Source organism: Cyprinodon variegatus, unplaced genomic scaffold (genome assembly GCF_000732505.1).
Source record: "Cyprinodon variegatus isolate N-32 unplaced genomic scaffold, C_variegatus-1.0 Scaffold662, whole genome shotgun sequence".
Lineage (NCBI taxonomy): Eukaryota > Metazoa > Chordata > Actinopteri > Cyprinodontiformes > Cyprinodontidae > Cyprinodon > Cyprinodon variegatus.
Window position 1 is genome coordinate 41687 of NW_015151115.1, and position 15392 is coordinate 57078.

Genomic DNA, 15392 nt, shown 5'->3' on the forward strand with positions numbered 1-15392 from the left:
TAAAAACATTGAAACATTTTTTTTTTTTTTTACTCAAACAGTAAAAAGCAAACAAATAAAAAAAAAAATGGTGTTTAAGCACCAAATGTACACCTGATCCAGTCAAGACCTTTATGGCAGAATGTGAGTCTCTGCTCCTCTCCGGTCTCTATATTTGTCACCCAAATATCGTTGTTGTTGATAAAACCAATGAAGTTCGCGTCCCCTGGGCAGATTTTGGGGTCCATGCGTGTTCCTGAATTCTGGCTCTTGATCTCTGTTGGATTCATAGGTGAAGTCTGGAAAAATAATCAAAGTATCAAACATTTAAACTTAATCTAAACAAATACCAATAAAAAGATAAAACGAGTCTGAATCCTCCTCATTAAGCCTTTTCCCTTGGACTTCTCTACATTTATAATGTATAACAGCAAAACATATCTGCTAATCTATCAGGATTAGCTGTTCACCTAACCAGAGACAGAACAATACATCAACAGCTTATATTAGTCTTTATTTCATGTTTCGGTGCACGTGTTGAACAATTCACACGTGCATTTTTTCAATACAGAAACTTAATATATCCCATTCGTATCATTAAATATCCATCATTATTAATTAGTGTTTTGTAATAATTTAATTATTTTTGACAATTTGACAATAAAGGTTTTCTAAGTCTATTTTGCTAGTTCTCTTAAAAATCTATTTATAAATAGTGTTGATGATCAAATATGTACTGTAAGGAGTATGTGGGAAAAAAAAATAAAAAATCCAAGGACAAATTGCTCAATTTGCTGATGTAGTGAGGAAGTTCCTCCAGTGGGAGAAGCTTCAGCTTCAGTGAACAAAGAACCAGAACAGAAATTATCCCTGGTGACTGAAATGACCTTTTTGTTCGACTCATATATGCAAATAAAAGGGAAACCTTCAGGGTAAAAGGATGAGCCACCTGCCACTGCATTGTTTTCTCCTGTATTTTTTTCCATCAACCTGTTCTGTTTACCAGTAATATTTCTTTTTACATATACTGATTGTTAATACAAATGATCAGCTGACATTTACAGACTTTATCAAAATAAAGTAATTCTACTCTCTTCTAAACATCCCTTACTGTGTTTTTTTTACCGTTATTTATATACAACTTATTTTCCTTCTATGGTGTCTAAGCTAAATGAATTACACATTTGCATTTTAACCATGTTTTTAATATCAACTGTGTAGCATCAGCCTCAGGAGCCTTTTCAGGCAAAGAATACATCACTTTGAGAAAACCAAGTGCAGACGACCTGAATGTTAGTGACGCTACAAACAGGATCTGATTAAAGTATTGACGGCTACTCTACTACACTGTAAAAACATGGCAGTGTGACTTATCTGATTCCCTGGACTGTTACAAAATTTGACTCGGTAATAGAAAGTATTTTGTTACATTAATTGTTGTTTAGTCTTTTACTGCACGTTATTCCTACTGTGGTGAATTAGAGAATAATTAGGCTTATTTTAGAGGACTTTTTAATTCCTGGTTAGAGAGCAACTTATTCTATCAAGAATCTGCTCTAACAAAATCCATTATCCTTAGGGGCTGGTTATTCTCCTGCAGCAGTGTGTCTCAGTGAGCTTGTCACAGATATTTTTGATTCATGTCCAGTATTTAAGTGTGGCCTGTGCTAGGTTATCCAACGCCACAACGCAAGAGGGACAATTGGGAACTAGCTGTGGGTCTAGATACGCCGAGGTGGTGAGGAAGTGGGGACAAGTTTGTGAGACAACGGAGGGACATGAGGGCGAAAAAGAGCGGGGATCCAGGTGGAAAAAGTGTTCCAGCGTTCTAGCACACCTCGCTCTTCTGGCTGGTCCATCTTCACGAGTTGTTTTCCACAATTTCGGTCATAAAAACAAAACAAGCCGGCCTCCTGTCTGCGGTGACCTACAATTTGGGAGAGGTGCAGCGGAGTGTCTGTGGAGGGGGCGGGTACGTTGACACTATGGAGTCGAGGTATTGAATTGCACTCATTGCACTGATATTTTTACAGTGTTTTCTTTTTTAAGCAAAGCCTTTTAGAATCTATAACACAGAGGTGTTATTATTTTTCAGTGAATGAGGTTTTAATAGGCCTAGGTGGAGTTCAACTTTTCTACTTCTGTTATTTGCTGTTGTTTCTCAAATAAAATGCATAACGACATTACAGCTTTCATTGATTTATTTCAAATTTGAAACATTGTCTAGCCTGTAATGTAAAATAATAAATAAATAAATAAAAAATGAAGCAATTAATCGAATCGTGGTGTATTCTTGATTATCAAAAATATTCGAATCTTTGGGTCAGGAAATCGATATTGAATCGAATCGCCATGATAGGTGTGATTTACACCCCTAGTTGCCAGTCCATCGCAGGGGATGAAACAATAAATTATAAACCAACACAGAAGCTGCAGTGTTTGGTCTAGCTTGGGTGTCCATTATGTTTGTTCTTTATCTGATCTCATACTTTTATACAGGAACTTTTTATTTTATTTTTTTTTTTACATATCAGAACTTTGGGCAAGTAAATTATTATGGCTTTTGTGAGATAAAAGCTTTAAAGATATTGAAGAAAAGATAAAAATAAAAAAAAATTATATTAACTGCGCTTTAAGCAGCTTGTGTTTGCAATTTCAAACAAGTGTTCTAATAACCTGGCACATCTCCGAAACAATTCAAGCCAAGCTTGTATAAACCAGTGTCTATCTAATAATAAACCTAGATTTGGTTATATCAGTTAAAGAAAAGGCGCATGCGAGTGTTTGCCATAGGGCTACATCAAAGGAACAATATTAGAAATAAAATGTTATACCAAAAGGTCAGATTTCTTTTCTTTTCTATTGTTTATACAAAATCCTAAGGACTAGCTTTAAAAAAACATATTTAGAGTTTGGGTTTAGGTTGCAGGAGGGCGTGACGTATTCTTTCTGATGTGTTAAGCTGCTCCAGGTGGCTGTTTATGCTCTTTGTATCCATTATTGGGTGTTTCAATAAGTTGAATAACCTTAACAAATGGGAAAATGTGCCTGTCTGTTTAGCTGATAGAGAGGGCCGAGTAGCAATGACTAAACTAAGACTAGGGAAGCATGATTTCATGAAAACAACATGCTTAATTTCTTTGTTGATCAATGAAATGATGAGATCAGGTATAATTAACCCACATTTTCTTTACTTCTCTGTTTTCTATGACCAAAAAACTAAAGTCAATTTCTAAATCCTAACCTTGGGATAAAGGATGCTCCACTCTTGCAGAGCAAAATTATTCCCATGAATAATGAAATTCTTTCGCAGTGGTCCTTTACTCACAATAAAGCTGTTGTTGGCCCCGTCCCGACAGTAGTACAGGCTGCTGTTGGCCTGGAACAGGAAGAGGCCGCTGGGTTGGTGGTGATCATAAGCCGTGATGCCGGACACACCCAGACGCTTCCTCTCTCGCAGCAGTTCCTCCTCCCTGGAGAAGCCTCCGTGGTGAGGGCTGGCCTGGGGTCAGAGGTGACAGCGGGACACAAAGATTGATGAACAAGGCCGATCAAAAAGTTTTTGTCAAGGGAAAGAAAAACAAATGACCACAGAAACACAGGAGCAGGCTCAAAATAGAAATAAAACAACCAGATGCTGTCATTTTTCTCTATTTAAAAAGAGTGTGCTTTCTTTTATCTCAACTGTAGAATTAAACCATAACTATCATTACCATGATAGAATAAATAGAACAGCATTCAACTGTATTGACATTACATTGTCACAAGTACAAAGCAATGAAATTCGCTCTCTGCATTTAATTAATCCCTTTCGGGAGCAGTGGGCTGCCACTGTGCAGCGCTTGGGGAGCAGTATGGGGGTTAAGGGTCTTACTCAGGGACCCAGAGTGGCTGCCAGTTGGAGTGGAGCTTGAACTCAGAACCTATAGGATCCAAGCGCAATGCCCCAACCGCTAAGCCGCCACTCCCTCTACATGATCACATATTCTGCTCTCTACCAGGAAATCCTGAGAATGCTGGTCCCCCGGGTTATGACCTGAAAGCTGAACTTAGTTGAGATATAAGGCTGCAGAATCGCCCAAAGGACATCCGCAAGTAAACTAATGAATAACTCCAAAAACAAAAAGGCTTTAAAATGGCCTAGTTAAAGCTTGGCCTTAATTTTAACTTAAGGTGCTCCAGTGTGTCTGCCTTTCATTATTGTGTCAAAGAGTGATGCATTGGCAGTTTTATTTTTTAAACCAAGGGAGAAAAGGTTTGGATACATTCTTTTTTTTTTATCTTTTGGAAATTTTCTTTAGTTTTCAATCTGGTTATCGGATTTAAATTTAGTTTTATTATCTGATACATTTAAGTCTTTTGATATCAATGTTGGTAAGAAAAAAGAAAATATCAGAACCAGGAAGAACCAAACCCTCCACTCACCTGAAAATGATCCAGCATTGGTTTCCAGGACAAAACAAGCAGCGCACCTTTGCGGATCTTCTTGGGAATATCTGAGTAGAGTAAAGCATTTTCTCTGCTGGCGTAAGGCATGCCTGTGACAAAAGACACAGAAGACCCGTCATGCAGCATGAGATGAGCTTCAGCTAAAGGTGACACCACTAAAGTTGTTTTAGAAAGCCTCTAGTGCAAAGTATGGTGAAGAACAACAGTTAAACGTTTTTGTTGCTGGAAAAAAACAACTTCTGTGTAGGTTTTTACAGCCTTTTACAATTAATTACAGCATAGTGGCCTGGCAAGACAAAAATGTGAAAACAATAATGAAAAACAAAAACACATACAAATACAACAAAAAAAATACAGATCAAGCTCACCATCTGGAATTTAAAGAATGTTTTAAATTTAAAATAAAATGTTTCAGAAGGCTTTTTAAGCGTCAAAAAACAAAAACAAAAAAGAGTTTAGGATTATACATTTCATACCAATGTATAATCCTAAGCTCCTCCCATCCTTTACTACTTAATAAACTCATATTACTTTTTTCTTAATATTTTACATTTTAATACTCAAATTACTGATGCTATAATCTAATATTTATTCTAAACCTGAGATTATTTGTCAAAATAATTTCTAATACTATGGTTCTGATCTATTTCTGGACCAGTTAACTCAAATGGAAAACCTCCGATCTAATGAAAATTAACACAAACTGCTGAAAGACCTTTTTATTGGACCCATAAAAGCATATTTACTAGTAGACAACCTTTAACAAATAGCTATTTTCAGCTGCAGTTCCCGAACTCTCCATCTCCTTCTTCCTGTGAGGCCAGAATCCTTTAGTAATTTTAATCTCTTTTTAAAACTCCTCATTTTACTCTGACTTCTGTTCCAAACAGCATCATTAACAGGCCAGTTCTTTCAAAGACTTTTTTTCCTTTATTTTACAGTTTTTGTGTTTATTATGACTTACTGCTTTTATTTTTATCTCAGATTTTTTATCACATGTACAGCACTTGTTTTAGGTTAAAAAGCTTTATCCATAAAGTTTGACTTAATCCATGAAGAGCATGCGTGTGTTTTAGGAGGTGAAAATGAAATACTTTTTCAAGCATTCATGACAGACTGGCACAAACAATCTAAATGCACTCTAATAAACCTTCGAATTTCCTGTTTCTTACAGAAAAATGCCAACAAAGCCTGTGTCTCTGATTATGTTCCCCATTTTCTCGAGCACTATACAGAATACAGACTCTGCAACCCTTGGGACGAGCTTGTAAAGAGATGCAGACTGGATACTCTGTTTTCCTACAAATCCAGCCCATTTTGGCTTCCAATAAGATTTTAATAAATGTTAAAAAGGTCTCTTGGGTCTATAGTATCTAAATGAAGCAAAGATCCAGGATAACCTGTAAGAAAAAACATGGAAGACTATGCATAAACTTATTTTTTGTGTGTGTGTGTGCATCATATTTAAGAAGGGATTTAGTCCCTCTTAGGTGTCAGTACCTACCAAGGTAGTAGATGCGGTGCGAGTGTGGACTGGCCTCATCTTTCTGAATGAACTGGAAGTCGTGCGGAGCCTTGTTAATGACCACTCCTGTGTTCTTGCGGCTGCTGTGGATGATCTTCCGCAGGCCATCCCATGAGTGTTTCTCCACCTGGAACTGGGTGGGGTTCACGTCCTCCATCTCCACGACTTCTGTGCTGTCTGAGAGCTCATCCACTCCTGTCATGCCTGCCAGTGCCTCTCTGATGCTGTGGGAATGAAAACGTTATATAGGAGACTAAAAACAAACCTTATGATATTGAATTGATTGGCATTGCTATACTAAAAACAAAGGATTTTTAATGGAGATCTCTTACTTTTCCTGGCCGTCCTCTTTATTGTTGTCAGTTTTAAGCCTCTTTACCTTGTGCATTAACTGTTTAACAACCTTCAGCCGGATCTAATCACCTGCAAATCAATAAGATAAAAGACAGGAAAACTGTAAACATAGATTTTCTCCAAGATAACAAACATTTCCGAATGTTTACAGCAGTTGTAAACATTCGGTGATGTTGTTGTGTTACTAAGGTCAAATGCTTCCCAACGCTGCTTCTGATTTCTCACCATGTGTGAGTCAGATTCTCAACCCTTAAAGTTTGACGTCTGTGTCACAACTGTGGCAAATATTACACTGTTACTCTATATTGTAGAGCAAGATTTGTCCCGTTGGCTGTTTTTGTGTAGCATGGGGCCTAAATGAATTGCAAATTATGCAGAGGCTGGCTTTTTTTTTTTTTAAATGCAGCTTCCCTTTAACAAAAGAGATCAGCAAAAAATGATCAGATCACTTCCTTAAAACAGCTTAATTGCAGATAAATGAGTTTAAAAAGGATTTTTAAAAACTTATAATCGATTACACTAGAAAAAACATTAATGCCCAACAATATATAGTTTTTAATTTTATATCAATCAAGTTTGCATTTAGTGTATATAAAAAAAAAAAAACTTTCATTACATTGCTTTACTCAGATATTAAATATATATTCACTTTTTGATTTTTAGGTCCGTTAGGATGACTTAATTTTTTCATTTTAATGGCAGATTCCAGAAAAACAAAATTTCACAAGATTATATGACCTCCTTTATAGTTTATCTACATTTGCTTAGTATTTTACATAATCAGAAATAATATGTTAATCATCACAACGTATTAATGTGTGTAAATGTTTTGAGTTACTGATTTTCTCTTATTTACTCATAGGGTTGAGTACACATAAAACATAACAAAAAAACAATCTTAGAGTGATTGTAAGGTTGATTTAAGGTAAACCCATCTTTGTCATAAAGAGTATTAAATCTGAATAACTTGAACAAATAAAATCAGAGTTCTTCATTAGAGAACGTTGGTGTTTTTAGCCTGTCAATGTTATGTCATAAAAAAGTCTCAGCAGAAACACAAACTCAGTTCCACCTGCTGATAAATGTTGAAGCGACTTATTGTCTGACAGATAACATCTGTTTGAAGGTTTCCTGTCAATAAAACACGATGAACTTTGATTAAACCCGCTGTTTTTACTGTAATTTTCGGTTTCGACCAGTCACTGTTGCCAGCCGTTGACTTCAAGCTAGCTAGCGCAACACTAAACAGCAGCTAAATAAATGATTTAAAAGGTTTGTTGCAGCTTACACTTTCAGCCTAGAGACCAGGAAAGTCTACCTCCTCCTCTCGGTTTGAGTGTTGCGGTCCAATCGATGGTCTGAATCTGAATAAACCGATGAGCTGGGGAACTTTCCGAGGAGCAGGTAGCATTTAATGCTAGTATGCGAGCAACGCGGAAAGAGACGCTGTGACCTTTAACCCGGAAATGTTTACCCAATGCCAGCCTTTAAGAAATACATTCAATTTTTCCATAAAGACAAAAAAAATACAGCTACCACAGGCCTGCTTAAATTGTTTGTGTCAAATAAAAAAAAAAGTATTTTAAACATATTGAAGCTTTTTTTTTTTTTTAAACACCTATATTTTTTTATTACGTTGTGTTGATATGTACACATATTTAAAACATTCATTTTTTTTCAGCAATCCAATTAAACAGATTTAGACAACAGCAAATTAAAAATAGGACATCAGTCAGAAAATTATCAAAAACAGACAAAGACCAAATCAAAGGTATTTCTAATTCAGTTCAGTTTTTGCTGTTTACTTATAAACTCAAACACTCCTTTAAGCTGACATCAATCCAGAGTCCTAATGTTTGTTCTGGCATCTCTCATCCTGCCCTTATCTTTTAGTTTTTGGGTAGGTGGTGAACAATTGAGTACAGTGATTTCTTAAAGTTAGGGGAAAGCAGGCAGCGTGGGCTTAAAGCTCGTCAGGATGAGGCATGATGGCCCTAAACAGACCCTAGAGTCTATCTACAGTCCACATCTTTGTTCAGTCCTTTAATGCAGGTTTTAGAGGTTTCCCTGCTTCAGCACAGCTGGTTATAATGATTGCAGTAGACCAAAAGCCTGTTAATCAGCTTTCATTTAAAATTAGCTGTGCTGGAGTAAGGAAACCTCTAAAACCTGCAGGACGGCGGTCCTCGAGGACCGAGGTTGGGGATGACTGCTTTAATGCATGAAGAAAAAAAGTTATAAATACCAACTGTAGAAAAAAATAATGGTTTGAATGCTAAATTAGACATAACTAATCTTGGTTTATGTTTAGAAAAAACACTTTAAAAATAACTTTATGGAACATGAGAAAAACTCATTTTTACACCTTCTGTAATGAAAGCACAGCCCATCATCATTTTGGCGGCTGAACTTTTAAGAACATTTGTGAAGCCTTAAGAGCTGCCTGTTGCAATGCCATAATGGAGGACACACTAACATAAATATATATTTTTTAACAGCCTTCACTGATCTTGTACAATTTCCATTACATCCCAGAAACTCTATGCAATCAGAGTTAGACTTTAATCCAATGATAGAAATAATTAAAATTTTCAATTAATTCTAGATGTAACTTGCTGCAAGAGAAATGTAGTTCCCAAACTTGGAGGCAAAAGTCATCAAATTTAATTTGTTGACTTTTGTCTTACAACGATGATACCTCAGCAGTCCGAGCATACTTCCAAATCATTTGGGTTACTGCTGGTTTTCCACTGCACCAATATCTTTTCAGTCAACCACGCAATATTTGTTAAGGCATCCACTGTTACAGCCGGCTCCACAACATCCAGAATCTTCAGGTAATTTTGCTGTAAAGATATTAAGGGTACCAATAGTTGTGCTAAAATACAGTATATATTGAAAAGTTAAAAAATTCAAAGTATTTTTTACATATTTTCCTTCCCTAAATGTGTGCAGATTCTCAGCTGGAGGGAAACTGGGGGCATTTCCATGTCAGAACCCCTGAGCTACGTTTCATAAATCACCAATAAGGAAGTAACTACAAAAACGATTTAAAAATTGAATTCAAAAACAAAAACTGCAGCTAAATGTCAGTTGATCATTAAAAGCGGTTTTCAATCATCATTTACATTAGTCCTAAAAATAACATGAAGTTATTTCATCCAGACAAATGAGAACACTCACTATAATCTTAAAACATTTATTTTTGTAATAATTTCTCCTTTTTGCATAAGTGCAAAAAATGCACCCAAAACAGCCACCTGAGGGAAGTCTACATCTTTAAATAAAAAAACAAGCAAAGTGTACATTTAAAGTACAAAACTCTTTTTTAAAAAAATTGCACAGTTTGTGTATAATATATATATATATATATATTATATATATATTCATACTCTCATCTTTAAACAAACTTTAAAGGCTCAGAAAGTAAACAAAAAAATTCACCAAATGAAAAATAAAAACATTTTTTCCCCTAAAATTTAAAGCTGAGAAAAATTTAAACCCTGTTTTTTTTTTTTTTTTTTTCATTTGCGTCCACCATAAATATACATATTCAAATGCGAGTCTCTTTACATATAAGTCTCTGTGCTAGTGTTTCACCAGACAATCAAAATTATTGCGTAGTTTAGGTCTACTATAAAACGAGTGTGGGGGAAGGTGAGGGAGAAAAAAGCAAAAGTTTTCTTTATGCTCAATATTTTTTTTAAATTATGCAAAAAAATAAAAGAAAAACTTTTTTTAACCTTTAAAATTTTCTGGAATCCCTGTTTTCATAAAAGATTTCTTTTTCAAACTGTGGTAATTCAACATTCCTAACAAACAATCCAGTATTTCATTTGAGCAAGAACACTTATTTCCCTGACTTTTTATTTTTTTTTTTGTAGTTTCTGAACTTTACACCATGGACCACAATTGGACGGTGGTCAGCGTCGATAGGGGTGGAAGCCCTGTACGTTGTGGTTCTGCCCTCTGCCGAAAGCGCTCGCCGTGGGTTGAGGGGCAGCAGCAGGCTGTGCTGTAGGAGCTCCATACGTGGCGGCCGTCTGGCTAGGATCTGCAAAGTTGTGGCCAAAGGCCGTCAGGTCCTGACCGTAGCCTAAAGACACAGCAGGAAGAGGGACGTCAACATGTGAGATCCTGGAGGATGTTAGAACTCCTCTAAAACTCTTATAGAAATAAAGAAACATTAAGGAAAAATCCACCACTCCCCTCTTACAGTCATTTTGATCCCTGGTTCTGTTGGAAGTAAAAAAATATGTTTAAAAAAGGAAACAAAAACTGTTTTAATTCCACTGTTTAATTTAGAACATAATGTTTTTCAGCCTCCTCTAAAAGATGAATGATTTTAGTCCCAGTTTTATCAAAGTCCCTTTATAAACCCTTTAAAGCCTCAGGCCTTCTACTGCTCCGATTTAAAATTAAAATCTATGGCCTGGCAAAGTTTTCTAAGATTATAATCAGGACTGTTACTATAAACTTTTGCTGGACGATAAATTGTCCCATTAATTATTTGGATAAATGATCATATTTTCATTTGGTGTGAATCCAAAGTTCTGCCAAACTACAGCTGTCAGATTCAGTTTTCATTGATTTTTATTAATCTCAACGAGCCTTTCTATGTCTTGCTACTCCTCAGCAACGAGTCTCATGCTGCACTGGCTATGCTAAGGAAATGAACAATGAGGGGTTGAGACCAATGAACTACGTTGAAACATTTTGTCATCCAAACTAAAGGAAAATAAACCAGCATCTAAACATAATTTATTACGATTATTTATATTCATCATGTAATACATTTTTCATCCTGCAATTGATTATTTTATTAATTCTGAGAGGTCTAATCAGGATGCCTTAAATTTTTATAACTATTAACCTCAATTTTAACATTTGGATCTCATTATATATCCTAATTATGGTTTAAGTGTTTCAATTTCGTAATCCTAGGAAATATGTTTTTAACATTACGCAAATATAATTTCTAACCAAACTACACATTAGTTTTGCACCTTCAGATGTTTGTTGATTTTTGCATTTTTATATCCAATTTTAACTCCTGTAAAAGCACTTTTTACAAGCTTAGTCTGGGCGATTGGTTAGCAGCTCAATATTACTTTAGTTGAACATTGCATATTACTAACAGTACAACCAATTTAACAGAATTGGGCCAAAATGCAAAAACATCGTGTGAAGAAAACATCTAACTCAACACTTAGGAGAATTTACATCCTTAGCACTAACTAGAAGGTGTTTGTTAGTGTTAAGGAAATGTGGCCAACTTCGAATAACACTACATCAGCTTAATGAACCATCTCTTTATACGCCTTATGGTCCAAGTTGATCTTATCTTTTAAATATTTAGAATTTTTAACTAATTACCATGTTTTATAAACATGATATTCTCTACATAAAAACTGGCCCTCTAATTGGGATTTAATCACAAAAGTCTTGTTTTTCTTTATACATAAATGGAAATTGAAATAATGCTCCTTTTAAGCTCTCGTTGTAAATCACAGGAGATGAATGACCAACGGATGGTTCCTGACCCATTAGTATCTGTTCTACACCAATATAAACTGCTCTTTCCCACATTTGTACACAAACATATGTACACATTTATTCAGAAATGTGTAAATAAGATGTGTTTATATAAAAAAGTCACTTACGATAAAATTCTTTCCTAGACAATTTTCTCTAATTGACATTTCATAAGATGTGCTTCCAGAAGTTAAAGGACAGGAAAGGAAATTGCAGCCAGCTCTCCACTGCAGAATGGTTCTGTGATTATTAGAAAACAGGTTAAAGCTGTAGTCTGTACACTTTTTTAGTAGAGAGAGAGAAGATTTTAAACACTAACCACTTTAGCCCCCCCAACCTATTTCTGAGGGAGCTGAAAGCTTTGAATTCTATACTAGCATTCATGCAAAGATCAATTTAGATTTAACATTATATTACTAAATTAGCCTATATTAAATATACTGTGTGATTAATCCCCCTTTATTCAGTCCCTAATCTTTCACAGATGTTACAATTACAGGTAATGTAACTGTAGTCACTATTTAAGCTAGCACCACACTGGACTCAGCAGTGACATTAGCTTTAAGCTTCAAACTGGATTATATTACAATCCATTTATAACGAAGACTCTTCATGTTTGGCTCAAAGCAAAGAAATCAGCTGAGTGAGGCAGGTGACCCCCTGCTTGCACGCTGCGGTGCATATGGGTTGATTGACAGCCACTGCTACAACCTCCAAGTTTTAGGCTATCTCAGAACTGTTTCGCTGTAAAACCAGAATACAGTAAAAGATTATGGATTACCTACTTTACATCATGGAATATGGTCAGAAAGTAATTTGTTGGCATTTTTTTTATTACTCTAAAAAACAAAAAGTTACAGATTACAGCTTTAAATAAGAAATATTAAATAAAATTACTGAAGCGTAAGCATGTTGAGATCTGGACTTTGAGCAATTGCCTTTTGCTTAGTCTTTATCAAAGAGTTTATCAAAGCTGTAGATTTACAGAAATGCTTGTGATAAAGGTTCTGCTGTGTAACTCTATTTGGGTCAAGCTATAGAAGAGAATGATCTTGCATCAGAGAAACCTATGTTCAACAGAACAACTGGAAAATGCAGAGGATTTTCTGACAGCAAATCTAGCCAAATGTATCACTCCTCTGCCACCCTGTTTGACAGCTACCATACATCTTTAATGTTGATAGGCCACGAGTCATTTTTACCTTACCTTTTTCATTGGCCTTAAAGTCAAATAAACCCACTTTAACACAGAGTAAGAGTAAATCTAAAAAATACTCTATAACCCCTCCAGGACATACTGTAAACAAGGATTTATTTCTATATTTTAGTTTTGTTGACAATGACCTTTATGTTGCAGTGGAGAAAAGTAACAAATGGAACCTAAAGGTGGTTATAATTGTTTTCCCCACACACTGCTTCTGAGATTGACTAACTTTCTGACCTAGGGTTTATTACAGGAATGAGTAACTCTAATTTAATGCTTTTTAATGCTCTTAGAAATAATTTTAATGCCATCAACAAGTGCACATTGAAAGGCTGCAGCCATGTCCCGAATTCCTCGTTCCCCAAACATTTTTGTTGAAATTTGCATTTTCCCCATTCTCTAGCTTTTTCTCTGACTCGAGCTTCTTTTCCCAACAAAAGGTTTTACGATCAACCGGAAGCAGTTACACGCAAATATATTACAATATATCTGATAAAATTGTTTATATAAACTTTTCTTTTTTTAATAAAGAATTTTAAATGCCACTATTTAATGGATCACATTTAATGGATTTTGATGCCAATTAAGACCTTAGTTTAAAAAATAATAATTTAATGACTTTTATTGACCCACAGAAACCCGTTGACCACTCAATCACAAAATGAAACATATCAGCAAGTTCTACGTTTAGGCTCTCCCCTTACAAATACTGGCCATTTAGACAACTGTTATGTCAGGAGATGCCAAAAAAGTCCTCAAATGACAATTTAACTTTTGAAGGAAAAAGTTAACCAGACACTTGGAGCTATGCCTTCCCAAGCATTTTCTACAAACCCAAATGCCATTTGTTAAAAAGTATGCCAATAACTAAAGATTTAGTTAACAGGAGAAAAGTGGAAGGAGGTAAAAAAGTTGTATCTGATGGGAATCTAACGGCAATTATTAATCAATGAACTAATATGTGGCTTATTAAGCAGAAGAAAATAATTCTGGAGTCAAACAAATAATGTCTGCACATTTGGTGTCATCTTAAACAAGGTTGTTTGCCCTCAAAATAATTGAACTCAGATGAATTAAAACAAACCTGAAAAGAGAACAAAAATGATTGAAGGGAAAAAAAAAAAAAAAAACAGACGTTACCCTCTGAAGCTTTAAGGGGAATTTCGTTTTTTTTCTTTTTTACATTGGGCCCTTGATTTGACGTTATTACACTTTGTTCTACTCACCCATATGAGTTTTGTGTCATTTGGAGCTGTTCTGAAGATATTCTGTTCGGTTATATCCAAGTAATGTCTTCCTATGGGCAAACGACTTGAAGGCACAAACTAAACTGTTCATAATTTATCATTTATGGTACACCAGAATTTATAACATAGAAAAAAAAATAGAAATATGAAAAAATATAACCACGGATGTCTGGGGGACAGTGATTCGCGTACATGTTATAAATGCTGGTGTACCATAAATGATAAATTATGAACAGTTTAGTTTGTGCCTTCAAGTTGTTTGCCCATAGGAAGACGTTACTTGGATATAACCTAACCGAATATCATCAGAACAGCTCCAAATAACACAAAACTCATATAGGTGAGTAGAACATGATGTAATTACATAAAATCAAGAGCCCAAAGTAAAAAAAAAAAACGGCGTTCCCCTTTAATAACAGTTGTTGCTCCTTAGAATGGTCCAGCCAGTTTTAAGGTCTTTACATTATTTATCTCTAACTTATGGCAAACATGTTTGAGGATTTGAAGCCTTTTAATGTAAAATACAAAAAAAAAAACTGTAAAAAAAAGAAGAAATCTAAAAGAAGTTAATACCTTTTTGCAGTGCTGTAGGTATTATCATTATTGGGACTTTTTCTATCTTTGTCATCTAAAAATCATTTGTTTTTCTATTATATATTTTTTTATTTGTTTAATATATAAAAGCCATTTATTTTTTTATTGAAAAAACAAAAAAATCTCAAACTTTTTTTTGATAGTCGTTTGTAGAGTTTCAGGTGGATTTTTCCCCAGTTTCAAAAACTGTAATCTTTTAACAAACTAATTAATGTCAAAACTTCTGAACTTTAAAGTGGATCTAAAATATTTAGCGGATCCTGCATTATAAGCATAACACACTATAATTGATTTAGGCACTGGATGGCACCATTTCCCTGCAAAAATATGAGGGAAACACAGGAACAACTAAGAAAGGAAACCAATCTCCCTGAGGAGACGATTCAGATCACTGCATGAATGTCAGGTTTTGTTCCCCAATTGGTGGCCTGATCTGAAATACTTTAGTTGATGGTTGGATATTTTCCTGTACTGGCAGCATCCAGTGACAAACAAGATTGAAGGT

At 35.1% G+C, this 15392-nt stretch overlaps 2 protein-coding genes across 5 annotated transcripts in view; both read right to left on the minus strand.

Moving 5' to 3' along the window:
* The window catches only part of LOC107096984 (dipeptidyl peptidase 9-like), a 19444-nt gene extending 11684 nt beyond the window's left edge, over nt 1-7760 (minus strand). Inside the window, exons 1-6 of the mRNA XM_015393923.1 lie at nt 7596-7760; nt 6286-6376; nt 5933-6177; nt 4405-4517; nt 3308-3481; nt 110-278 (exon numbers count right to left, since the gene is read on the minus strand). Coding sequence (XP_015249409.1) covers nt 110-278; nt 3308-3481; nt 4405-4517; nt 5933-6177; nt 6286-6341 — 757 coding nt within the window. The 5' untranslated portion in view covers nt 6342-6376; nt 7596-7760. The remainder of the gene's footprint in view (nt 1-109; nt 279-3307; nt 3482-4404; nt 4518-5932; nt 6178-6285; nt 6377-7595) is intronic.
* A 1980-nt stretch (nt 7761-9740) lies between these two features.
* dazap1 (DAZ associated protein 1) overlaps nt 9741-15392 on the minus strand; it is a 36312-nt gene continuing 30660 nt past the window's right edge. Inside the window, exon 14 of one of the 4 annotated variants that reach the window (XM_015393919.1) lies at nt 9741-10403. In XM_015393919.1, coding sequence (XP_015249405.1) covers nt 10231-10403 — 173 coding nt within the window. In that variant the 3' untranslated portion in view covers nt 9741-10230. The remainder of the gene's footprint in view (nt 10404-15392) is intronic. The other 3 variants (XM_015393916.1, XM_015393920.1, XM_015393917.1) reach the window with 3 other exon arrangements.